The 22,853-nt window shown below is 51.9% G+C and overlaps 11 protein-coding genes and 1 non-coding gene across 12 annotated transcripts; 7 read left to right on the top strand and 5 right to left on the bottom strand.

Moving 5' to 3' along the window:
• Positions 1-613: 613 nt before the first annotated feature.
• On the top strand, positions 614-2,448 carry BO94DRAFT_478099 (cytochrome P450; the record flags this gene model as incomplete). Its single annotated transcript, XM_025608678.1, has 5 exons — positions 614-776; positions 839-989; positions 1,051-2,018; positions 2,072-2,355; positions 2,410-2,448. The coding sequence occupies 5 exons, from the start codon at positions 614-616 to the stop codon at positions 2,446-2,448; spliced, it is 1,605 nt and encodes a 534-aa protein (XP_025462343.1).
• Positions 2,449-3,198: 750 nt separating this feature from the next.
• Positions 3,199-4,129, top strand: BO94DRAFT_478066 (biliverdin-producing heme oxygenase; the record flags this gene model as incomplete). Its single annotated transcript, XM_025608675.1, has 2 exons — positions 3,199-3,242; positions 3,298-4,129. 2 exons carry the CDS (start codon positions 3,199-3,201, stop codon positions 4,127-4,129), a joined length of 876 nt encoding a protein of 291 aa, XP_025462342.1.
• Positions 4,130-4,337: 208 nt separating this feature from the next.
• BO94DRAFT_628615 (oxidoreductase) lies at positions 4,338-5,463 on the bottom strand (the record flags this gene model as incomplete). The annotated part of the gene is made up of 4 exons (XM_025617495.1): positions 4,338-4,357; positions 4,474-4,835; positions 4,887-5,227; positions 5,311-5,463. The coding sequence occupies 4 exons, from the start codon at positions 5,461-5,463 to the stop codon at positions 4,338-4,340; spliced, it is 876 nt and encodes a 291-aa protein (XP_025462341.1).
• A 744-nt stretch (positions 5,464-6,207) lies between these two features.
• Positions 6,208-6,668, bottom strand: BO94DRAFT_590604 (uncharacterized protein; the record flags this gene model as incomplete). Its single annotated transcript, XM_025616046.1, has 2 exons — positions 6,208-6,419; positions 6,470-6,668. The coding sequence occupies 2 exons, from the start codon at positions 6,666-6,668 to the stop codon at positions 6,208-6,210; spliced, it is 411 nt and encodes a 136-aa protein (XP_025462340.1).
• BO94DRAFT_527557 (short chain dehydrogenase) lies at positions 6,565-8,205 on the top strand. Its single transcript, XM_025610391.1, has 5 exons — positions 6,565-7,221; positions 7,274-7,350; positions 7,402-7,485; positions 7,533-7,601; positions 7,649-8,205. Exons 1-5 carry the CDS (start codon positions 7,022-7,024, stop codon positions 8,047-8,049), a joined length of 831 nt encoding a protein of 276 aa, XP_025462339.1. The 5' UTR covers positions 6,565-7,021; the 3' UTR covers positions 8,050-8,205.
• Positions 8,206-8,653: 448 nt separating this feature from the next.
• On the top strand, positions 8,654-10,251 carry BO94DRAFT_579272 (putative C2H2 finger domain protein; the record flags this gene model as incomplete). Its single annotated transcript, XM_025615258.1, has 3 exons — positions 8,654-8,748; positions 8,798-9,995; positions 10,045-10,251. 3 exons carry the CDS (start codon positions 8,654-8,656, stop codon positions 10,060-10,062), a joined length of 1,311 nt encoding a protein of 436 aa, XP_025462338.1. The 3' UTR covers positions 10,063-10,251.
• A 323-nt stretch (positions 10,252-10,574) lies between these two features.
• BO94DRAFT_t294 lies at positions 10,575-10,645 on the bottom strand. Its single transcript has one exon. It is a non-coding gene; the product is annotated as a tRNA-Gly (tRNA).
• A 723-nt stretch (positions 10,646-11,368) lies between these two features.
• BO94DRAFT_628612 (uncharacterized protein) lies at positions 11,369-11,925 on the top strand (the record flags this gene model as incomplete). Its single annotated transcript, XM_025617494.1, has 2 exons — positions 11,369-11,477; positions 11,554-11,925. The coding sequence occupies exons 1-2, from the start codon at positions 11,466-11,468 to the stop codon at positions 11,923-11,925; spliced, it is 384 nt and encodes a 127-aa protein (XP_025462337.1). The 5' UTR covers positions 11,369-11,465.
• A 635-nt stretch (positions 11,926-12,560) lies between these two features.
• BO94DRAFT_611363 (kinase domain protein) lies at positions 12,561-13,688 on the bottom strand (the record flags this gene model as incomplete). Its single annotated transcript, XM_025616629.1, has 2 exons — positions 12,561-13,557; positions 13,596-13,688. 2 exons carry the CDS (start codon positions 13,686-13,688, stop codon positions 12,646-12,648), a joined length of 1,005 nt encoding a protein of 334 aa, XP_025462336.1. The 3' UTR covers positions 12,561-12,645.
• A 604-nt stretch (positions 13,689-14,292) lies between these two features.
• BO94DRAFT_540152 (putative DUF21 and CBS domain protein (Mam3)) lies at positions 14,293-17,105 on the bottom strand. The gene is made up of 4 exons (XM_025612849.1): positions 16,668-17,105; positions 16,390-16,603; positions 15,656-16,325; positions 14,293-15,606 (listed from the first exon to the last, which is right to left on the bottom strand). Exons 1-4 carry the CDS (start codon positions 16,911-16,913, stop codon positions 14,580-14,582), a joined length of 2,157 nt encoding a protein of 718 aa, XP_025462335.1. The 5' UTR covers positions 16,914-17,105; the 3' UTR covers positions 14,293-14,579.
• A 3,882-nt stretch (positions 17,106-20,987) lies between these two features.
• On the top strand, positions 20,988-21,483 carry BO94DRAFT_540151 (uncharacterized protein; the record flags this gene model as incomplete). Its single annotated transcript, XM_025612848.1, has 1 exon — positions 20,988-21,483. One exon carries the CDS (start codon positions 20,991-20,993, stop codon positions 21,450-21,452), a length of 462 nt encoding a protein of 153 aa, XP_025462334.1. The 3' UTR covers positions 21,453-21,483.
• A 675-nt stretch (positions 21,484-22,158) lies between these two features.
• Positions 22,159-22,826, top strand: BO94DRAFT_300014 (uncharacterized protein). The gene has a single exon (XM_025606736.1). The coding sequence runs from the start codon at positions 22,290-22,292 to the stop codon at positions 22,632-22,634; it is 345 nt and encodes a 114-aa protein (XP_025462333.1). The 5' UTR covers positions 22,159-22,289; the 3' UTR covers positions 22,635-22,826.
• Positions 22,827-22,853: the final 27 nt, after the last annotated feature.

The following is a 22,853-nucleotide window of genomic DNA, read 5'->3' as shown; positions in this document are numbered from 1 at the left end:
GAAACCGATGGAGTTGGGCGAATTCTCGTGATCGCGCTGTTGAGGGTGGCCCAATTGGTGGTTGCTGCCGGATTGCGCCCGGGGTGGCCTGATTGGCTGGAACCCCGGCGCTTTGTTTGAGGAGATTGTGAACTCGCGTGTCAGCACTAGCAAGTGGCTGGGATTTCTCCCCCAGAGAGTTCGCGGCTGGATTATTTTGAAGAAGGAAAACAAAATTATCGCTATGCGAAGTGGTCTTCTATGGTAGTCTAATCGCGCCGCCGGTGTTGGTGGCTGGATAGATAGATGCCCTCCAACTTCCGAACTTCCGGAACCTCCCAGGGTTGCGTATCCCATGCCGGCCAAGGGCTTTGAGATGGGGGTAGCCACGAAGGATTCTGGCACTAATCAGGGGGTTCCGGATCCGTTCAGTCCCATGAATAAAAGGCTCGATCCTCCGGCGCGGCGCTCGTCCCATTAACTTTTTGCGTGTACCTGTCCACCGCCATCGACTTCTCATCTTTGGCACGGCATTGTGTCCTGCTCGGTCGCTCAGCGCCCAGCTCCAGCTTCGATCGGCAATCACCGGAAACCTAATCACTCTGTGAGCTACAACTTACAGTGTCCACACAAGATGGAAGTCAACGCCCCCAGCTTCGCGTCGCCGCTCGCCAGCGTCCGGGACAGCCATTTCTCACTTCCCTCTCAATTCGAGTATGTTGTGGATGCTGTCAGCAATGCCAGTCTGTGGACCATTGCTTTCACTATCCTAGCGATTCTTGTCGCATATGACCAGAGTATGTCACTCATGTGTATGAATACGGCCCAAGAATTGAATCTGACACCGCTTGTCTCGCAGTCAGTTACATCCTTAACAAGGGAAACATCGTGGGCCCGGCCTTCAAGACGCCCTTCATCGGACCGTTTCTAGAATCCGTCAACCCCAAATTCGAGGAATACTACGCGAAATGGACAAGCGGCCCTTTGAGTTGTGTCTCTGTATTCCACAAGTGCGTCCCCGCAGCGCCTGCGGATTCGATGGAATGCGCAAGACTGACAAGTCCACTCCAGGTTCGTTGTGATTGCTTCGACTCGTGACATGGCGCGGAAGGTGTTCAATTCCCCGACTTTCGTGAAGCCCTGCGTCGTCGATGTCGCTCATAAACTCCTGGGTGCCGACAACTTTGTCTTCCTGGACGGCAAGCCCCATGTCGATTACCGCAAGGGCCTTAACGGTCTGTTCACGAGAAAGGCACTTCAGTCCTATCTTCCCGGCCAAGAGGCGGTATACAACCAGTACTTCGAACGTTTTCGTCGAATCACGAAGGACGCCGGCGGTAAGCCGGTGACCTTTATGTCCGAATTCCGCGAGTTGATGTGCGCCGTATCTCTCAGGACCTTCTGCGGCTACTACATCTCCGATGAGGCCGTCAAGAAAATCGCCGATGACTATTACCTGATCACAGAGGCAATGGAGCTGGTTAACTTCCCTATCATCCTGCCCTTTACGAAGGCTTGGTACGGGAAAAAAGCGAGTGAGATGGTTCTAGCTGAGTTCTGCCAGGCTTGCGCCAAGAGCAAGGCCTGTATGGCTGCCGGCAAGGAGCCGACCTGCATCATGGACGCCTGGGTCAAGAACATTCTGGCGTCGAAGGAATGGGTCGAGGCAGAGGCCAAGGGGCTGTCGACGGCGAACCTCGAGAAGCCATCACCTCTGCTACGTGACTTCGCCGACTATGAGATCGCGCAGACTGTGTTCGCATTTCTTTTTGCTTCTCAGGACGCTACCAGCAGCGCAGCCACCTGGCTCTTCCAGATGATGGCACAGCGTCCCGATGTTCTTGATCGAGTGCGCGAGGAGAACCTGAAGGTCCGCAATGGTGACATTCGTGCTCCAGTCGATCTAGACGAGCTCGAGTCGATGGCCTACACCCGCGCGGTTGTCAAGGAGCTTCTGCGGTACCGGCCCCCGGTGATCATGGTGCCGTATATGGCGAAGAAGCCTTTTCCCATCACTGAATCGTACACTGTTCCCAAAGGTGAGTGGCACATCCTGAATCTGCGATTTGCAATCAATGCTGACTTCCCACAGGCGCGATGGTTATCCCAACCACGTGGCTTGCTCTGCGCGACCCCGATGTATACGAGAACCCCGACGAATTCAACCCCGAGCGTTATTATACCGGCGATGCTGAGGAGAAGGGGGCTAAGAACTTCCTGGTATTTGGAACTGGACCGCACGTGTGCATCGGACAGCACTACGCACAACTCAATCTGGTGCTGTTGATCGGCAAGGCGTCGTTGTTGCTGGACTGGACACACCACGCGACCCCGTTGTCGGAAGAAATCAAAGTGTTTGCGACCATCTTCCCCATGGTAAGTGACATGTCGGTGAGAATGGAATGCTGCAGAAGCTGACTTGTGTCCCAGGATAACTGCCCGTTGACATTTACCGAGAGGAAGTGGTGAGGGGAGAGGACGAGATTTGACATGTTTGTATATCAGCTGTACTACGCTTATTACGTTTAATACACGGGTCAACGGCTTCCTCGAGGTGCCTCGCCCTCTCATTCTTCTTGATACATGCCCTTTTTGCAGCCCTGCACCCTTTGTCATGACATGACTATGATCGCAGGGGAAGTCGATCTACTCCCAATCAACTCCGCCATGAGGGATTTAGGTTCAGAAAAACAAGCTCGCCGATCCCCGGAGTTGGACTAGCTTCGTCTTCCACCTACCCCGCTCGGTAATACTATCTATAGGTTTCTGCAGCTTGAGTCTACATGGCTGTTGTGAGATTGCTAATACTGGATGTGTTCAGCTCAATTGTTTCTCTCCAGCAGGTTATCTGTCGACTGGCATCATCTGTCTGCACCTCCCCACTCCCTTTCTCGGTGCTTCACTTGAGTCCATGTTACACTGCTTTATTGCCACCGTAGGAAAAGGAACTACAGATGATGACCCCATCGTGTGATAAGAGCTCCACCAATGCCATTTCGAATACCAATGATATCTCCGACGGTGACCTGTTTTGTGATGTGATAATGTGATATGAGGTAACTCTGCATCTGGACCTCAGCTTCAGCGTCAACAGCCACCGCTGCGGAGTATAAAAGCATCGTGAACAGATGGCTCTCATACCCTATTTCTCATTCATTCATGGGCACTTGCACCCACCGTCCCTATACCTAGACTCGAGCCTTCAAACCTATTATCAACATGGTCGACCCCGACCTCCCTTCCAAGATCCGCACTGTGATCAAGTAAAACGTCCCTCTCTCCTCATATACCACTTCTACCTAACCTCTTCCTCTCCAGAGAACCCCACGGCGCGGTCAACCGTCTCAACACTGACCGAATTCCCCTTTGTCTCCCTCCCAACGCCACCTCTCCCTCTCTCTACGCCCTCGGCTTCTCCCGCTATGCCGAGATCTACCTTGGCTTCGAAGAAGCCTGGCAGACCCAGCTCGCTACACCCCCAATAACCCCCAGCCAGACCTCCATGCCCCCCGACGAACGAATCCGCACCATCCTTCGCAATATCTACATTCCGGAACTACATCGCTCCAATCGCGTGAAGGCCGATCTCAACTTTTTACCCAACCTGCCCAATACCAACATTTCCAACACTAACACAGGCCAAGAGTTCCGGGCGTATATCAATTCCCGTATCTCAGATAAGCCCCATCTCCTAGTCGCATATGTCTGGATCATGTACTCTGCTTTATTCAACGGCGGACGGTGGATTCGGGGGTTGTTGTGTGACGCGGGCCCGAAGTTCTGGGGCCTGGAAGAGGGACAGTTACACGTGTGGAAGGAGGGGCGGTATCCGCCCCCTTTGTCATTTTGGCAGGTCGAGGGGGAAAGAGGGGGGGATGATGGGGGTGTGAGGGATGAGTTTCGGATGAGGGTGGTGGAGGCCGATGAGTTTTTGACGGAGGGAGAACGGCAGGAGATTTTGGATGAGACGTTGGAGATTTTTAAGTGGTGTGAGAGAATTACTCGGGAGTTGGATCGTGATGTTGCCGAGATGTATGGATTGGCTGAATCTTCGGATGAATCCAGTGACTCGGTGGATGAGAAGCTCAGTTGGAGTGATTGGATGGATATAGGTCGGCGGTTGCTTAGTTATTTGACGGGATGGAACTAGGATATATGCTGGCATATTATAGAGCTTCTATCGGTTGAAATCTAACTCAGTGCCTGTTTCTGAATTCAACAGCAGGAACTAAATTCAACATTGTATTAGAGCACCGAATTCCCAATAATAAGTCCAATCCCTATCCATCAGCCCTCTACTCTTCCCACCACTTACCATCCCCCGTCAATCCCATCCCATCCATCCTCTCCCACCTCCCTTAAAAAACCAATCCTCCACCTAAACTCACTCCTCGTCAGCAATCATCTCCAAATTCTCTTCCCCCCCCCCCCCCCACCCCCCAGAAAAGAAAGCAAGAAAAAAAAAAAAAAAAAAAAACCAAAACCAAAACATACCATCAACGACAACATCCACTCCATTCAAATAACTCCCCCCAACATCACTACAAAGCAACACCACCGGTCCTGTCAACTCATTCGGCTGTCCCATCCTCCTCATTGGGTTTCGATCCGCCCAAACCCCCCGATGCTCGACAAGTCCCTCCCCCTCATTTAGCACGGTATCCATATACCCCGGCGAGATGGAGTTTACCTGAATACCGTACTGGGCCCATTCCGCGGCGAGGCAGTTCTTCATGTGCAGTAGGCCGGCTTTTGAGATGTTATATGCTAGTTGCGGTTGGGGGTAGTTGACCCTGTGGCCGCTGATTGAGGAAATGAAGAGGATTTTGCCGCGGGTGTGCGTGTGGATCATTTTTCTTTTCGTATTAGTCTAAAACCGAGGGGGATGGGGATTGGGGGAGGGATACTTAGCGATAGTTTGTGCGGCGATCCAAGCTCCGGTGGTATTTACGTCTTGCATTTTCTGGTAATCGGCGAGGGACATTTCGATGGAGGGAACGCAGTTGACGATGCCGGCGAAGCAGCATAGGATTTTGAGATTGCCGAGGTGGGTGCTTGCTGTTTCGATTGCGGACTGGACTACGGTCTCGAGGGTGACGTTGCAGGGGATGGAGAGGATTTTGGCGGAGGGGAAATCGTGCTCGAGGGAGAGGATTTGGTCTTTACTCTTTGTGAGGCTGGTGGGGAGGTCGAGGAGCGCGAGGCCTTCCGAGGCCGTGTTCGAGGAGAGCCCGCGCTGAGGTGAGGGCTAGGGTGCCGGCGCCGCCGGTGACTGTTGCATGTCTTAGTGTTTCGGTTGGGATTTGAGAGGTTTGGGGGAGATGTACAGACGGCATTGCCGGTCACGGCGAAGCGTTGCCTCGCATTGTCGGCTGCAGTGTTGCTCGCTGGAAAAGGCGCGGGAGGGGGCGTGAGAGATGACTCTGGGTTGGGATCCCCAAGGCGCATCCATGGAATGGGAGGGACTTTTCGTTCTGGTTCCATCGCGGTTAATGGTCTCTGTGACTGTCTGAATAGACTACTGCTGGGCTGTTGGCTGTGCTTGGGTCAGTATCGGAAGATCGCAGCTGCCAACTTCCTATGGGATTATCATTCCAGAATTATGGTACGTGGCTCAAATAGAGGAAAGAGGTACATATCAAGACAAACAATGGATCTAGATTATGAATTTCATAATTTGAAGGCGAAGATAATCCCAATTGCGGGGATAGTTTGGTAAAGCATGGACGACGGGAACTGAGTTCGGCTTACCTGCTGCCTCCCAAAGACTGCTTGAGAGTAATCGATATGCCCGTTTCAACTTCTGCTTAGTAGACTGCAGAAGGAGCAATGGTTGTGTCGTATACACTATGTTGGTGGACCTCCGGGTGGTCAAGTCAAGTTAAGTCAAGTCATATTCTATTAGCCTAATGGAGCCCGCTAAGTGTGATGCTAGCTATGTAGGCGCTTCCCGTTGAAGCAAGAATATGAAGCCAGAACGCCTGTCAAATCCCACAAATCCCAAATCTCGCAGTGAAAGAGCAATATCAAAGCCACGCGTATAGGAAGAAGTCGATGACGCAGCAGTACACAACTAAATAAGCACTTTTAATGCAACTGATGACCAGTTGCCCGCGATTCCATCCTCTGCCTCCATTCTCCGCTTCTCATGCCTGGTTCCAACCTGTGTGTTGCTATACTGGTATGCGTGTATGCCCTGGCGACTCAACCAGGGCGTGTTTGAGGCCTCTACCCAGCGTCTTCAGCGTCTATTCCCAATGCCCGTAGGCCTGTGTGTTCGTGGCAGTGGTCGGGGTCCTCCAGGGGGTCAGGATCGGGATCCAACTCCACCTGGCTGAACTGCCCGAGCAAGCCTGTTTGCAGCATGAATTCGGCGACGTAGCGGATCGCCTGCGGGTTTGATATCAGTGTATCATAATCGGTCATCTTATCCCCCAGATCTGCACGTGCGGCAATCTTATCTCGCATGGCCTTGCGCAGATGCGTGTACCGGGGACACGGACCTCCGGGTGGGATGAATGCGGGGGCTCCGGCGGGGTGCAGAGATCGACCTCGGTCCTTACTATTCCGCTCTTCTGCTTTCCTCTCAAATGTGGGCAGATGTGAGATATATAGATGCACCGTTCATCAAACTCAATCGCGGAAGAGTGGCAGATGACCAAGTCCTGGATAATAGCGATGCCAATCATAATGGTTCGACCGTGATGGAGTGCTGGTTCAGGACAGGGTCGGACCACAGTGAACCGAGAAAACGTCACATCACCATATCGAGCCATCCTCCAGGTCCTTCAACAAGCGGGGCAGGTTAGCATTTCCTGAATACCTCATTCGTAGTTTGTCTATACCCCGCTATCAGGTCGTGTGAAGCTAAAGGGAAGCAAGAATTACAAGGGCAGGCCCTTTCCTACTAAGTCCCCTCGAAAGGAAGTATGCTCAAAAGGAAAAGCTGTCACTGACTCTAGTCGTTCATCTAAGCTTAAGCCCCTTGTTATCCGACCCTCAGTCTCTTCACAAGCCCGGGTTCTTCATCGTAACTTACAAGATGTCTATGAGCACAACTGACAGCGCGACGGTCCGAGAGGGATTCCCTCGTCCGTTCCCAAACACCCCAACAAATGTCTTAGCCCAGCTTCGTCTAAGTGGAAAGGTCGTCATCATCACAGGAGCTGCCGATGGCATTGGCTACGCTGTGGCTGAAGCGATGGCTGAAGCAAATGCAAATATCGCCATGTGGTACAACTCGTAAGTTGCACCCTTTCCCTACCAGACACATGGCTTATAGACGACCACACAGCAACGATATAGCCGTTGAGAAAGCACAAACTCTGGCCATCACTCACGGTGTCCAGACTACTGCCTACAAGGTTGATGGTGAGTACGCCTGCCCTTCGCTACGGAGATCTGCAATACTAATTTCTCCAGTTTCAAATCCGGACGTGGTCCAGAAAGCTATTCAAGACGTCGTCAAAGACTTTGGCAAGATCGACGTGTTTGTTGCAAATGCTGGTAGGAGCTGTTTCTCACCAGAGGGGATGTTGCTAACACCTGGACAGGAATGGCTATCTCCAAGCCTATTCTGGAGCAGACCCTGGAAGAATATCGGAAGCAGATGTCAGTGAATGGTAGGAACCCTTGCCCTTGACAGTCTAGCAGTCACTGATTCTTCCAGTCGATGGCGTTCTCTACTGCGCCAAATACGTTGGAGAGGTCTTCCAGCGACAGGGCTTTGGCAACCTGATCATCACCTCCAGCATGAGTGGTCACATTGTCAATGTTCCCGTTGATCAACCAGTCTACAATGCCAGTAAGGCATTTGTGACTCATTTTGGCAAGTCTCTTGCCCGGGAATGGAGAGAATTTGCCCGTGTCAACATTGTCTCGCCGGGTTTCTTCGAGACCAAGATGGGTGCCAGTCCGCAGGCGATCAACGAGGCCTACCGGATGTCGGCATTGGGTAGGCAGGGCCATGTGAAGGAAATCAAGGGCTTATATCTGTACCTTGCCAGTGACGCGTCCACGTTCATGACTGGTAGCGATGTTCTCATTGATGGTGGCTATGTTTTGCCGTGAGACATGGTGCAGTAGCGTTGTTACCAACATTGGGGTGTACGTGTTGCCCAGGCAAGCCGCAAATATATTGTGGTTGGATCTTGAGCCGGATGACAGTTGACGATCCAGTATTCTACTTTAGTGTTTGAACCCACCAAATGGAAGGTTGTACCCAAGGCCATTAAATAGTTTTGTTATTCCAGAGATGAATACCAAGTCAATCTGAAGTAGAATGACCAAGAAATTATTGTCGCTATCAGCACCTCTGCACAGTGATGTGTAAATGACTAAGCTAGCATACACTGATGCATAAGCGCACGTGCCCAACGTCATTGGGCCCAAAGCGGCAAGGCGGCGCAAATCTGATTATCAATTCTGCGTCGAGGGGCAACAAGACTCATTTCGACTCATCGTATCCTGATCCTTCCCCCACCGTCTCTGACTCAGTCGTGTGATTAAATTTTTATCCCGCATCGAGCTCGAGTCACGACTCGGACTTCCGGCGCTCTTTATATCCAGCGGTCCCAGTCGGTTGGACTTATACCCCGCTTCATTGACCACACAATCGTTTAACGACCTTTTCTTTTCGTGATACCCCTACGTTGTTTCTCCGATTCGATTCAAAATGGACGGCTCTACTCTCCCTTACACCTGCAACACCTGCCTCGTTGCGTTCCGTAGCAGCGATGCGCAGCGGGACCACATGCGCACAGATTGGCAGTATGTTTTTCATGTCCCTCCATGCGGCAGAAACTGATCCATCCCACAGCTTGTATAACATGAAGCGTCGAATTGCGTCTCTCCCTCCAGTGTCCCAGGAAACCTTCAACGAAAAGGTCCTCGCCGCCAAAGCCACCACCACTGCCGCCGCCGCCAAGGCCTCGTTCGAAACCACCTGCGTCGCTTGCCAGAAGACCTTTTACAGCGAAAACTCCTACCAGAACCATGTCAAGAGCTCCAAGCACAAGGCCCGCGAGGCCCGCATGAACCGGGACAATGCCGACGACTCTTCCTCCGTCATGAGCTCGACCTTCTCCCTGGGAGAACCCATCAACAAGCCCCGCGTCGGCGAGTCCGAGGTTGCCAAGGTCGCCGAAACCCTCAAGGACACCACCATCAAGGAGGAAAATGAAGACGAGGAGATGGCCGAGGACTCGTTCTCTGCGACTACCTGTCTTTTCTGTCTTCAGGAGGCCGCCGATGTCCAAGAAAACACCGAACACATGCTCAAGGCTCACGGCATGTTCATTCCCGAGAAGGACTACCTCACCGACCTTGAAGGTCTTCTCCGCTACCTGCACCGCAAGGTCGAAAACAGCGAATGTCTTTACTGCCATATGATCCGGAACACTCCCGAAGGTATCCGCACCCACATGCGCGACAAGGGTCACTGTATGATCGCGTTCGAGTCCGAGGACGAGCAGATCGAAATCGGCCAGTACTACGACTTCCGGAGCACTTACTCGGACGATGAGTGGGAGGACACTGGCAGCGAGACGCACGAGGAAGGTGGTGTCAAGGTTGTTGGGGAAGATGAGGGATGGGAGACGGATGCCTCGATGGAGGATGACGAGGAGGAGCTGGACAACCGTAAGAGCCAGCCCGTTGTCTACGCCACCGAGTATGAGCTGCATCTGCCCTCTGGCCGGAGTGTCGGTCACCGCTCCCTCGCCAAGTACTACCGCCAGAACCTGCACAACTACCCTACCGCCGAAGAGCGTGCGGAGCGTCAGCTCGCCATCGAGAACGGCGAGATCGAGGAGGAGGAGCAGAAGCCTCGCGGCCGCAATCTCAACCGTGCTCTTATCACTCGTGCCAACGGCGGTACTGGTATGATTGGTACGACAGATTCCCAGAAGAGAGACGTGATGATCAGTGAACGCAAGGAGCGCCAGAGAGCCATCCGGCAAGAGCTGCGCTACACGGCACGTCTCAACCGGGCTGCCAACCACCAGAAACACTTCAGAGTATGTTTCCTAACTTTCTTTATATGGATGACGCTAATATCGTATTTAGGATCCTCTCCTGCAATGATCTCATACATTTCGTCTTGCCTCGTATGTTGATGAGTATATGAATCATTCAGGGTATTTCTTTATGTTTCCGCATTGCCGTGTTCTGTTGGCATCTGTTCTGGAGTTGGGCTGGGCACATGCTTTGTTATGACAAAAGTAGTGAATCAATAGAGTAGATCATGATCCGCTGGTCTGCTGTACTCCGTAGCACTCTTGCCCTGGATGCATAGTCGTACCGCTGTAAGCACCGCAGCAGCTGACCTCATCTCCATTATACGAAGACAGTTCATGCAGTCAACAATGTTCTCATCTATCGGAGCAGTCTGCAGAGCTGTTTGTAATCGAAGATTCCCAACTGGGGAGACGCACCAAAAACAATAGGTATAGTGCAACCCCAGTTTAGTTCATTGAGGAAAATTCCGTCATGATCAATAGAAATCCATTGCATAAATCCACACAAGTCAAGAGCAAAAAAGGAGCTCAGATATTGAAGAAGCAGCAGGGAAGAAAAAGAAAAAAGAAAAAGAAGAGTGCATCATCCGTGAATCGAACACGGGCCTCATCGATGGCAACGATGAATTCTACCACTAGACCAATGATGCTAGTTGATATCAAATGAAGCCGTTTTATGCAACATACGCCATTTTTTCAAGATAATAAATACCCATGTCTTGAAGCAAGCAGCACAATTCCAACATTACGTTTCTACATAGAGTGGCTGAAAGTATAGTAAATGTAAAATGACTCCATTGAAAAACACGGTGCATATTGAATCAATTGAACGCTTCCTCTCCGACTTTCTATCCCATGCTTGCAGTACCATATTCGCAACGCTACCGGTACATGATCAGTATAACCTCAGGACCCGAACCCAGAGATTAGATCAGATTCCCCCCCCCCACCATCATCACAAGATTACGTCGTGTAACTCCCCCCTACCAACACAACTCCATCCTAAAAATATCTAGTATCGATACTTCCCCCGAAGTATCAATCAACCCTGACCACCCACCTGCAAGGTACCAACTCCAGAAAAGAACACCATCACCCAAACCCACGAACCTAGAGGAACAAAGAAGAACCTAATCCTGCATAAACGTATACGCCTCGCCAAAACCTTCCCACAGCACCCCTACCAGACTAAAGCCACCTCGAAAGGCCATTCATTCCATTCCAGGCCTAGTCCCAGACCCTGCACGATCCCATCCTGTCACATCGCAATTAACCTATGACCGGCCGCCAAATCCGACACCAGCCCCGCAAACCCCATTCCTGTCAGTTTTCATTGTCCTTCACTGACTCCGATATATTACTCCGGAGGATCGTGGATGCTTGCTTCTAATTTTCTTCTTTTTTTTTTTCTTACTATCACAATACATTTCATCATATGATATATCCCATACTGTACACAACCCACCCCCAATGTCCCGCCAGGTAAGTAAATCTTCCCCACCCCCCCAACCTCCTCTTATCACTCAAAGATAGGCCTATACACTAACCTCAACATCAGCCCCCACCCCACGGACCAGACCAAATCCGCCAGAAAATCAAATCCCTGAGATCATCACCGTCGCGAAAAGGGCTCGTGTGTCTTTGCAATGATGGTGTTCTGCGGAGTTTTAGTTCCACGGGTATGGTGGTGGACTATGCGCGATTAAGTCCGGAGGAGATACAGGATGCGGGTTCGTTGTTCGGGACGGATCCGCAATTACGACGGGAGATGAGAAGGGCGTTTAAGGGCGTTGATGGGTATGATGTGCCTAGTGAGAAATTGGAGTTTCCGGATAAGGAGATGGTTCCGAGGCGACTGAGGGAGGGGGAGGAGGGGAGGAAGAGGGGGGTTGGGAGTGGGAGTGGGAGGGGGAAGTTGAGGTTGAAGTGATGGGTTACTTCGATACGGTAAGTTGCGAGGTGATGATGGTGTCTTTGATATGTCTAATTGGATCTTTTAGGTGTTGTTGTTGTTGTTGTTGCCGTCTTAGCGAAGAATAGATATGCAATAGAATCGAGTTGCATCTCTTCATGAAGGGTAATGTGGAATAAAGGATAACACAACATCTTCGTAGATATCAGTGAGAAACGGCTGGATTGACAAGGCTGCACTTTCAAAGACAGGAGGATATGCACCGGAATATGCCCAGTCAATCGACCACGCCGGTTCATGCCGAATTAAGATCAGATTTCTAGCACTTTGCAGCGGGCCCCTGCATCATAGTGTAACATGACAGGAATTTCAAATATCTGCATAATACAAGAAAGGATTTTGTATGTATAAGGCGAAAAAGCTTGTTTTGCGCTATCAATGCATTCATTTGGTATAATAGAACTCATTGTCACGTAAATTTGCCTTTCAATACGTTTTGACCTGTCGAAAAATAGCTTAGCGTGTTTCGGAATGGGGTTCGAGAAAGAATCTCTGGGTGCAAGTGGTGAAAATGATTCCGATCCATCCCGTAGGAAATAGAATCAAGACAAGAGCACCTCTTGTTTGAGAATCGCGAAGTTGAATGGAACAGCCACCGTACGATAACATGTGTTTTTTTCCGGTTAAGACAATGAGTCTAAGCACCTCAGCTTTCAAGTGGTACAAGCCCCAAACCAATCATGAAGAAGACCAGATCCAGAATCTTCTCTGTAGAAAGCATTGCCAAATAAACATGCTTCTCTTCACAATAACATGTAGGTATCTTCGCCAGGCCGGCTGAAAGCGGAGAGCCAACTCAGGTCCCAGCAAGCCTTGGAGAACCAATGCTTCACAGGTCTTTGTCTCCTTTGCAGAATCAATAACGATGTGATCTGTATTCCCGATCATATCCTTTGTCTTGCGCTTAAAGTCGTACGCTAGCAAGGCCATTGTAGGATAGACATTGTGCCAACAAGCAGAAATAAGACCATCGAAAATTCGATTGCGGTTAAGTTCTGGAAACTCCATTTCCCAGAACCGGCGATCCCATTCTGCGGCGCTGAGGATAATATCGTCATAGGGTTCATGGCCATATACCATAAAGTATAGAAGGGTCCCAACCGCAAACTGTTCAGTTCTGGCGGAACAGAGCCCGTATGTGCCCTTCAATGGTCCAGCAAGTATTGGTCTGGCTCGTGGAGGTAAGGTACCTTCAAGTGGCTGTCCAATGGTGGTGGCACGGCCAAAATCAGTCAGCTTCAAGTTAAAGTTCCTGTCAAGAAGACAGTTGCTCGCATGCAGATTATTGTGACAAAAGCCCACTTTCTCTACATACTCAAGAGCAGAGGTGAGTTGTTGGATCCACCGAGCGATGAGAGCGGGATCCTCGTATTCCTTGACCCTGAGAAGACGCCCATGAAGACCATTTATTCCTGTCTCTCGCTCCTGGCGTTCATAGAAGCGAGGGGCGATTGCCTGATGCGTGCAGTATGATAGGAAAAGGTAGTCCGGGAGCATGAGAAAACATTCCACAATATTGGGACATCGATTGCGGCACTCATTAAGACGTTTGTGAAACGAGATCTCCTTGAGAAAAGGATGCTCCGCTGCCTTTTCTTCGGGAGTTCGGTCGCGACGAACATTTTTACCACAATAGTTGGAGCCACGTGGTAGATAGACGCGTCGAGTCCTCCGCCAACCCAGTTATGTTCCTCGAGAACATCAGCGTGGTGGAAGCTCATGGCAGATCAAACCACATTACCTAGGGCGCGGTGGTGGGCACGGGGGTGAGAACGGTAGGAGGGGCAAGAAGGAGACTTGGAGACATGGAGAGAAGGGGAAAAAGGAGAGTCTAACAGATTGATTGTCGGACCAATAATAGGGGCTCGACTCATGCCACCGGCACAATGCATGTTTTCGTCCGAGCAAGCCCTTCTCTCATGAATGACACAATCTGGTAGGGACATTGCTATTCTCTATAGTAAATGTCAATACCAGAGACCAAGGCATCCGGTGTAGAGGAGATTATAATTATGGATCATAAATACAAGCATGCGAGTGACGCTACATGGATTCATTAGACGATTAATGAGGCGTTTTATAAGCAGAAACCGAACTCTTCCCTGCACGGGCAACGGAAGTAGATGTAGTAGGCAGGTGGGTATATATTTCCGGACCAGAGATAGTATGCGTGGGGAATTACGATCCTATCGATAGGCTGTTTGTTATCTATTGGGGATCGACAAGCACACTGGATAAGCTGCTAAACTGGAACCGGGTTAGTGTTCAAAAGGTATCAGTCTAGATGTGAGTCGATAGCGGCAGGACTACCAGGTCGTACGAGGATGCAAGGATTAACAGAATGCCATTCATAAAAATGCCAGATTCATCTACACCGCCAGATCCCTCCATGCACGACATTTGTCAGCGACCATTATGGGCAGGCAGGGTGGCTATGCGTGGGTACGAATATACGATTGAAATCCCCGTCGCCTCCTCGTGAGCATGTGCATCACACACGTCCAGCTGGTCGGTCGTACCGGTGTACAACCCGTCCCAGCATTCTATCAACTATCCACATGTCGACCTGTCGCTCTGGCCAGCAGAACACTCCGAGCGTCGATTTACATTCGTCATTGCGACAGAAGAGGGGTGTTCTCCCCCGACTCCCCATTCTTCGCCTGCCCACGTTTTCTGCGACGACGACGGCGTTTGCTCCCGCCCGACGGATTCTCCCCGAGGTCAACGACCTCTCCATCCTGGCGGACGGGAAACTCGGGATGCTCCCTTGACCCGGGTCGTTCGGATTCAGAGGAGCTCGTGCTGGTGGTGTGGAGGACGACTTTGCGAATGCCGTTGACATCCACCACCTGCTCCGTGATGCTGCCACTGCGGGCGGGGCCTCGGTGGCAATAACTGCCGGGCTTGAGATGCTCGGATTGCGAGTCGATGGACCGGGCACTACCCGCTCGGCTGCCCGCCGACCGTGGGTTGTCATCCTGCTCTTCATGCACCGGCTCTGGTATGGAAATCGGGGGTCCATCCTTCGTCTGAGTACCGGCATCAGCAGGGGGTTTGGCATGGTTCATTGTTCCATAGCCCGTACGCACGGCAAGGACTCCGTCGCGGGCGTCCATACCACTTTGTACCAGCCCGGCGCCGATGCCTCCCTGCAAACCAATGGAGGGGTGTCTCGTCTGCGAATCGGATATACTCTGGGTAGACTCAAGATCAGTCTGCCCCGACCGGGATGGCGAGACGCTTCGCTTGATCTTGACGTTCTGGTACCGTGTTTGGCGCGGTCGGCTAGCCAAGTTGGATGGACCGAGATGTTTCAAGTGCTGGCGGATCTCATCCGTCGTCCCCCTTTGCGTGAATAAACCGTCGGTCGAATCCGAGTTCTTGTCGGACTGAGGCCGGCGGAGCTGGAACCGGGGCAGGGGTGCTTCGATTGAAAGTCGGCGGTGGTCCTTCGTTGCGCCATTCGGTGGGGCTGGGGGTTCGTTCTCGTTCTCGACCTCGACTAGAGTGTTCTCAGGCGGAAGCATTGGGGGATCTTCCACAATCCGACCCTTGGGAACGCGAGACTTCGGAGCCGGAGCCATGCGGCGAATGGCCTTGTGTACATCCACAAAGACATCGGACTCGTCAATGATTTCTCTGTGAGCGGTCAGCGGTGTTATGGTCAATATGGAGGGCTGGTACGTACTCTCCGATCAATTCCTCGATCACATCTTCCAAAGTGACCACACCCAAGGCACCGCGATCCTCACCCGGATATCCCGAGACCAAGACCATGTGGGACTTGCCCTCCTGGAAGAAGTTGACGATGTCCAGACAGCTTGTCTCAGGGCGAGTCTCCGGAAGGGTAGCCAGAGCAAAGTCACGCACGCGTTTGCAATCTTCAGGGTCATAGGTAATCAGCATTTTCACCAAGAGCATGCCGACAAAGTTCATCGGGTTATCCGGTGCGTGGATGGGAATGCGGGAGTATCCTTGCGACAGGATCAGATCCATTGTGTCTTCGTCGAGAATAGTGTCGGCCGACATGGTGAAGACATCCTCCATTGGAGTCATGATGCTTCCGACCGCCTTGTCTTTGAGGTCCAACACAGCGCTGATGATGGTGACTTCATCCGAATTTAGCTGTTCCCCGGCTTCACCCAGAGTCTTGTGCAACGTCACCAAGGTCTTGAGACCGGCTTTCTTGTAAATGGTGCCGTGATCTTCGCCCAACAGCTTATCGAGCAGTTTGGCGACCGGGTAAGCGACAGGCGACATGATGTACATGAGCGCTAGGACACATGGGGCCATCCAGGCACCGATGGGGAGACCATAACGGACACAGATCGATTGGGGGACGATTTCGCCGAAGATAACTGGACACAACGAGGAAAAGATAAGCAAGGATGCCACGGGCCAAGAAGAGGGATTTTCGCATACCAATCAAGACGGTACTGCCGAGGACCGCAGGCCAGCCACCGCCAAGTGAGCGGTCGAGCACAATTGGAAGAGTCTCGTTGGTGATAACGTTACTGAGCAGCAGGGTCACCAGTACCCAGTGCTTCCCCCGCTGCAACAATTTCAACACACTGGCGGCATTTTTGCGTTCCGAGCCTTCACCGGAGGTCTGAATGACTTGTAGGTAAACTTCATCCTATTTTCGAACCGAACACATCAGCAGGGTTCATAAGGCCAAAAAAAGGGATGAGGAGAAGTACCTGGCCCATCAAAGCAATGGTCAAACCAGCGAACGCACCGCCGCTTAAGACGAGGGCGGCAGCGACACCCAGGTACAGCCAGAGGCTGGGATCGCCCGGGGGTTTGGGGTCGACATCGGATTTGAGGAGATAAGTTGGGGCGGCGGAGATGACGGGCAGGTTAGGAAGGGCGAGGCAGAAGAGTTTGGCTAAACCAAGGACGAGAGGCCGGGCGGCCAGAATGCGCGTGGCCGAAGATATAGCCATCACCGATGGACGAGAGGAAAAGAAAGAGTGAGAGGCCCGAAGGCTACAGGAGGGACATATTTGAAGCAAAGGCGCAGGCTAAGCTGAATGGGGGGAATTGAAGGGAGAGGGCGAGAGACTAACGCGGCTAGGCAGTCCAGTGGCTGCCCAGACACTGGCGCGGCGGCCCTCTCGGAAAAATGATCAGTGCGTTCGTTCGGTGACGTCGCCTGGCCGGCCTGGATCGGGTCGATCGTGCCAATAAGTTTTGGTTCCCTCGTCCATGAATTTATGGCGGATCGATGAGGCCGAAGGGACTGTCAAACACCACCCCGGGAACAACTCCTGCACCTGCTGCAGACCCAGATCATGATTTGGACGAGGCTGATGCGCGTACGAGGTAAGCAGCACCTCCAGAGAAACCGCGAAGGTCCCCCAGCGCGACGGCGGATGCCGGAGGCCCGATCACCAATGAGAGGCCATGGTGGTAATCTGCTGAGGTAAGTGCTTAGTCAGTAGCCATTTCCCGACAACATGACAGCCATTTCTGGAGAACTTCACCTGCATACTATGTGCCTGCGTAGGAGAATCCCTCTCACAAAATGTAGTCAAGATCGGGGACTGTACAAACTGTGCATGGAACATACCTGTAATCAAACCTTTGTAACCCCTCCTTGAAAATGCCATGGTGTCTATATAATGCCATCATCGCCCCTCGATCCCCCCTGGGTGCTCTTCCTCTACATCGATCAGGATCACAGTCTTTTGTCCATTTTTTTGGCTCATATGCTTCCCAATCTACTTCGTCCTTGCGAATTTTGTCCTTTATTGTCCAACACTACTCTTATATAATATTCTCACCCATAACTCCTTATCTCTTGACCTCAGTCGCTCTCCATCTCATCTCGGTTCTACATTTCGATCGTTATGCTGATTATTCCCTCTAGCGAACTCTCCACCTAACCGCATGCCATCTTGATACGCCTTACTACATATATATAAAGCAAGCAAAGCATAATATATATCATCAGAAGGCTGGGATGGACCACCACTACCGATTTCGCCAGACAAACCAGACCACCACTGGCACAACCATATGGGTGCTTCGACGGGATCGCATGAGAAGAGATGGGATTGAATATACCAACCACTACTGGTAGAATACGGGGATTAGGAGTCTACTCGCGTTGGGTTCGCTGGCAATGAATGTAATGAGTCAACCATGCAACATGGCATTTGATCTAGTTAATTCATTCCAACAGAACTCTTTAGCTGGTAGGCACTTGGGTAGAGGTCCTCCAGGCAGACCACCTTTGATCAGGTCCCCCTACTAGGCATTACCTGGAGCCTACGTACATTCACGGTCACTGGCGAATGAGAGGGAGGAAATGGAGTAACCGTACGGTACTCCTTCACACGGGACGGGATTAGGAGGAGTCTTCCGTGAATTCACTGAAGAAATTCAGGAACTTGCCGGTTTGGGACGGCTCACGATTTCTATGACATTTGAAGGAAACTTCCGAATAATCCCAATTATTCTGGTCACGCCCTTTGCCTATAAATACCCCTCTTCTCCCGCCCCTCGTCTCGGATTGTTACTTAGCTTTTTCCCAGAGAATTCCAATCTTGTTGATTCCTCCATTTAGTTTTCCACGTTCTAGAAGTAGGGTTTGCATCCCCTCGCTCCATCAGCGAGCTGAGGTTAATAACACTGTATCACTGCCAGAGGCTTCATTCACTAAACCGACAGTCTCTTCGCCGGTGGGCCTTTGTGGCCTTTCCCACTTTCTTCTCTCCCTGTTTTCCTCTCTTCTCCGCCATCCTTTCCATCTCCCCACCGTTCCTCTGGCATTTCCCACCTCACTACTGTTCCTCTTGAATCTTTGCAGATCACCTGCAGAGCCTCTCGTGCTTAACTCTTCATTCCGAAACCTTTTTTCACGTCTTGTACTGAAAATGTCGACTCCAACGGAGGAGATCTTCCTCTACGGGCAAACCTTCTCTGCCGAGGAATCCAGCATCATGGAGTATCTGGATCTGACTGTTGGAGCATCCATAGTCTTTGCTGGAACCCTCATGCTCGTGATCATTCTTCTATGCTGGGAAGGGCTCGCTTCCGGGATCGTCGCCGCCGTGAAACTGCTCGTGACCGTCCGCTCTCCTCGTGATCTTTTCATTTTATGCTATGGCGGCTTTAAGAAAGCTCTTGTCAACTGCTTGCCTGTTTGCCTCTTTAGCGCCGTGCTCAGTTACTATTTTCCGTTCAACTGTCAGGGTACTTCGCTGGCTCGTGTCACGATGACACTGGTTGTTGGATCTGTTACGTATAACGTGATTCTGCTACCTGTCGCTCATTACCTAGTCGGCCTCACCGGCGGGCTAGGTTATCGCGGCTGGGAACAGTGGGAATATTGCTTCGATGCCGTACGCGATGCTGCCCCACTCGAGATAATCCGCTGCGAGGGCGTGGGGACCGGCATTGACTGGCGTCAGTTGACTGAGAGTGTCCTTCCACCACTATATGATGAGGGTGGGGAAGTTGCAGGCATATATATCTTCATTTTCGCAGCTGGACTCATGTCGTTGGCCGGCGCCGGGGCAATGTTGGTTAAGGCCATCCGCCGTATGACTTTGTTCAAGTGGATCGAAAAGCTGATCGAAAACCAAACCGCCGACCGAGAATCACAGCTTCGAACTGCACAGGAAATCTCGACGTTGTCGGCAAAGGTTGAAACCTGCGTCGCTCTCTTGGAGCAACATGGACATCTTCTCTCTGCCAAGTCCGAGGGAGTTAGGACACCCGAGAAGCCGACTGCCCGTCCCATGGATGTGGATGAGTATTTTACCCAGTTTCAAAATGAGGCTACCATGAAACGTCTTCGCGATGATGTGACCCAGGCGAAATGGCGATTTGCTCGGGCCCAGAAAGAGTTGAAAGATGCACAGACCACTGCCACTGCGAGAGAGCGAAATTTCCAGACCCGAATCGATCGACTCCAACAGCAGCTGTCACATGCGAGAGAGCTGGCCGAGAACAATTCCGTGAGGGACATCCAATCGCTCAAGGCTGAAATCAAGCGCCGGACCGATCAGCTGGCCTCTGTCGAGAACCACCTGGCTGCCGCAGAGGCACGTGAGAAGCACCATCGCAACCAACAGACACAAGTCAGTAGCATTGTGGCTCAGAACAAAGCGCTCGTTGTTCAGAAAGAGGAGCAGATTGCTATTCACCAAAAGCTCGCCGCTCAATACGAAGCACTGCTGGCCCAAAACGAGGAGCACCTTGCCAACAATGAAGCACTTGCCGCCAAGTACCAAGATGTTGCGGCTCAGAATGAAAAGCTTGTTGTTGAACACACGAGCCTGGCCAATCATGACGAACAATTCGCCTCTCACAAGCAGACCCGTGACCATGACAAGGAACGGCTCACCGTACAAAACCAAGACCTTTTGAATCGGAACGAGGAGCACGTTGCTAAGATCAAAAAGCTCACTGGTCGAAACAAAGAACTGGCAGCCCAGAACGAGGACTACGCATCCAATAACATCAAACTCGCTGTGCAATACCAAGCGCTTATGCAAGAAAATCAGAAGATCTCTGCGCAGTGCGAAGAGCTTAGTGTGCAGCACCAAGACTCCATTGCCCAGAACCAAGAGCTGGTAGCTCAAAACCAAGCACTAGTTGCTGAAGGCCAAGTGCTGGCTGTCCAATATCAAGAGCTCGTTGGCGTAAACCAGGAGCCTGTGGTTGAACACAAGAACATGTGTATCAGCTATGAGATCGTGAACCAAATGTACGCCGAGGCTCAGGGGCCCGCAGCGACAATGCAGCAGGAGCGCGATAGTGCATTGGAGCAGATCATTAGCCTCCAATCACAGCTGGCAACTGCCGAAACTATGGTGAGGGATGCACAGGACTCCGTGGCCCGTGCCCAGCAATCCGAAGAGGGCCTTCGCCAGTCAATGCGTGACCACAAGGCAGCCTGCGACTCGATTCTGGCGCAGGAACGAGCGGATGCCGCATCGACTGCCGAATCGACTGCCGATCAGATCTCGACCCTTGAAGGGCAGATCGTCCTTCTCACCACTAGAAATCGCATGGCGATAAAGGATTTACAGCGATCCAGCGAGAGGCTTGCTGCCGCGGAGAAGGCCAAGACTGCTCTTGAGCAGCTCATGAACAAGAAGGAGGTTGCTCAGGACAAAGACAAAGAGCCGGAGACGCCCAAGGCCCGTACTAGCGAGTTCAAGCCGATCACCAGTGCCCTGGAGCAGAGTCGTGTCAAGATCTCGGAACAGGAGTCCGAGATCAAGCACCTCCGCAACCAGCTGAGCCAAGCCACCCAAGGGATCGTTGGACCATCCGAGCAGTTGCTTAAGGAGCAGGCTAAAGATCTGCGGGAGCTGTTGGAGAAAGAAAAACGGCAGCGAACAGAGGATCAGATAAATTGGGACAAGCTGACCCGCGAGCTAGAGGAAAAGACGCGGAAGTTGCGCATTTCGCAGTCGAATGACAACCCAGCGCTGGTTCAGCGCAGGCGTCGGCCACCTGTGCACTGATTTCCTGCGGGGGACGGCCTCTGGATCCGGGGTTCCTATCTTCTGGTCTGGTGAGGATTGGTGCGATTTGTTTTCATTTTTTCAAATCAGGATATGTCTGAGTTCAAACGCTACAACGTTACTTGCAATTGGGGGGGGGGGGGACACGGAGACAACCATCTATTATTGTCTATACTTCCTTCTTTCTTGACCATCAAATGTTTGCGAACCTGAGGGGTGTGGGGTGTGTGGCTTGAGGTCTGGTTCGCTCAAATATGGCTTTTTGGAAGAGTTCTCGTCATGACATTTATTGCTCCGAGGATCGGCATCGAGGAAGGAGGACATCAACAGGAATAGATCACCGATTGACCGTTGAGGAGTGACCAGTGGGGTGGATCACACGGGGACCAGTCGGTCGGTCGGTCGGGGGTCCGTGACGGGCCACCAATGGCTGCCAGGGCGGCAGTCTCCATCAGTCTCTTCATCATTCTCTCCATCATCTCCGTCTCCATCCTCCAATCGCCAATCCCAATCCCCAACGGCGGCTGGCAAATTTGGGAACCGTCAGGAACCAGGAACAGCGGGAGGCGCCCTGACTCGCTGACTGGCTGTTGCGCGCAGACCCTCCGTTATCAGGCCCACGCGCCGAGTACACAGTAAGTAATTCCCCCCTCCTGGGCTGACATGGCGGATTGATTCGGAAATTGATCCGACTAACACTCAATAGTGACCAGTAGTTCTTCCCAAGCGCCGTGCTGTTTCATTCCCGCCATACCGTCCGTGTTTCACCTTGGGCCGACAAACCATGGATAATCTCATTCTTCATTCCACGCTTCCCCCCCCGACCCACATTCTTCCATGCAGCCCCCTCATCATACAATAATATCTATCTCTCCCTCGGGCTCGTTTTCGCGTGGTCGGTCATCTGTCAACCTTCCGTTAGACCACCACACCTTCTTTTACGATTCTGTCCTCTCTCACAACCACTTTCATGCCAATCAGCCATCTGCTTGTGCTCGCCCGCCATTGCGACCGCAACTGCAGCAGCAGCACGCGCCAGGACCCCCTTCCCCTATCTTGGCACGTTCCCTACCCACTGAGGCTAACCGCCGGCGTCGCTGCACGAGCGTCATTAAAACCTTTCAGACCACTTCAATGGCCATTCGAGATGGGTCCGCGCTGATTGACAGATCGTTCTGTTGACCTCGGACCTCGATAGCTCTCAGCGGTTATGCGTGACTGTCGTCGATAGCCGCTGGTTCTACTGCTGACGCTTTCTTGTCGCTCTCTACTTGGCGCCGTCCGTACTCTACAAAAGATTCCATTCCTTCCTGCGGGCCTCCGCTCTTTGCCATTTCCCCTACGTCGCGATCGTCACTTCGCCCGGCTGGACCGACGAAGTACTCTTCCGTCCTCACCGAA

The sequence above is a fragment of the Aspergillus sclerotioniger genome (assembly GCF_003184525.1).
Source record: "Aspergillus sclerotioniger CBS 115572 chromosome Unknown BO94scaffold_43, whole genome shotgun sequence".
NCBI lineage: Eukaryota > Fungi > Ascomycota > Eurotiomycetes > Eurotiales > Aspergillaceae > Aspergillus > Aspergillus sclerotioniger.
This window is presented reverse-complemented; position numbering and strand designations above follow the sequence as displayed.

Bases quoted from the DNA above. Each gene is read 5' to 3' on its own strand.
- BO94DRAFT_540152 (XM_025612849.1), bottom strand. From the start codon at position 16,913: ATGGCTATATCTTCGGCCACGCGCATTCTGGCCGCCCGGCCTCTCGTC. The intron at 16,326-16,389 runs GTATGCGAAAAT...CGTTGTGTCCAG, and splicing joins CGGCAGTACCGTCTTGATTG to TTATCTTCGGCGAAATCGTC. The intron at 15,607-15,655 runs GTACGTACCAGC...GACCGCTCACAG, and splicing joins ATCGAGGAATTGATCGGAGA to AGAAATCATTGACGAGTCCG.
- BO94DRAFT_300014 (XM_025606736.1), top strand. From the start codon at position 22,290: ATGCAGCCCCCTCATCATACAATAATATCTATCTCTCCCTCGGGCTCG.
- BO94DRAFT_527557 (XM_025610391.1), top strand. From the start codon at position 7,022: ATGTCTATGAGCACAACTGACAGCGCGACGGTCCGAGAGGGATTCCCT. The intron at 7,486-7,532 runs GTAGGAGCTGTT...ACACCTGGACAG, and splicing joins CGTGTTTGTTGCAAATGCTG to GAATGGCTATCTCCAAGCCT. The intron at 7,602-7,648 runs GTAGGAACCCTT...TGATTCTTCCAG, and splicing joins GAAGCAGATGTCAGTGAATG to TCGATGGCGTTCTCTACTGC.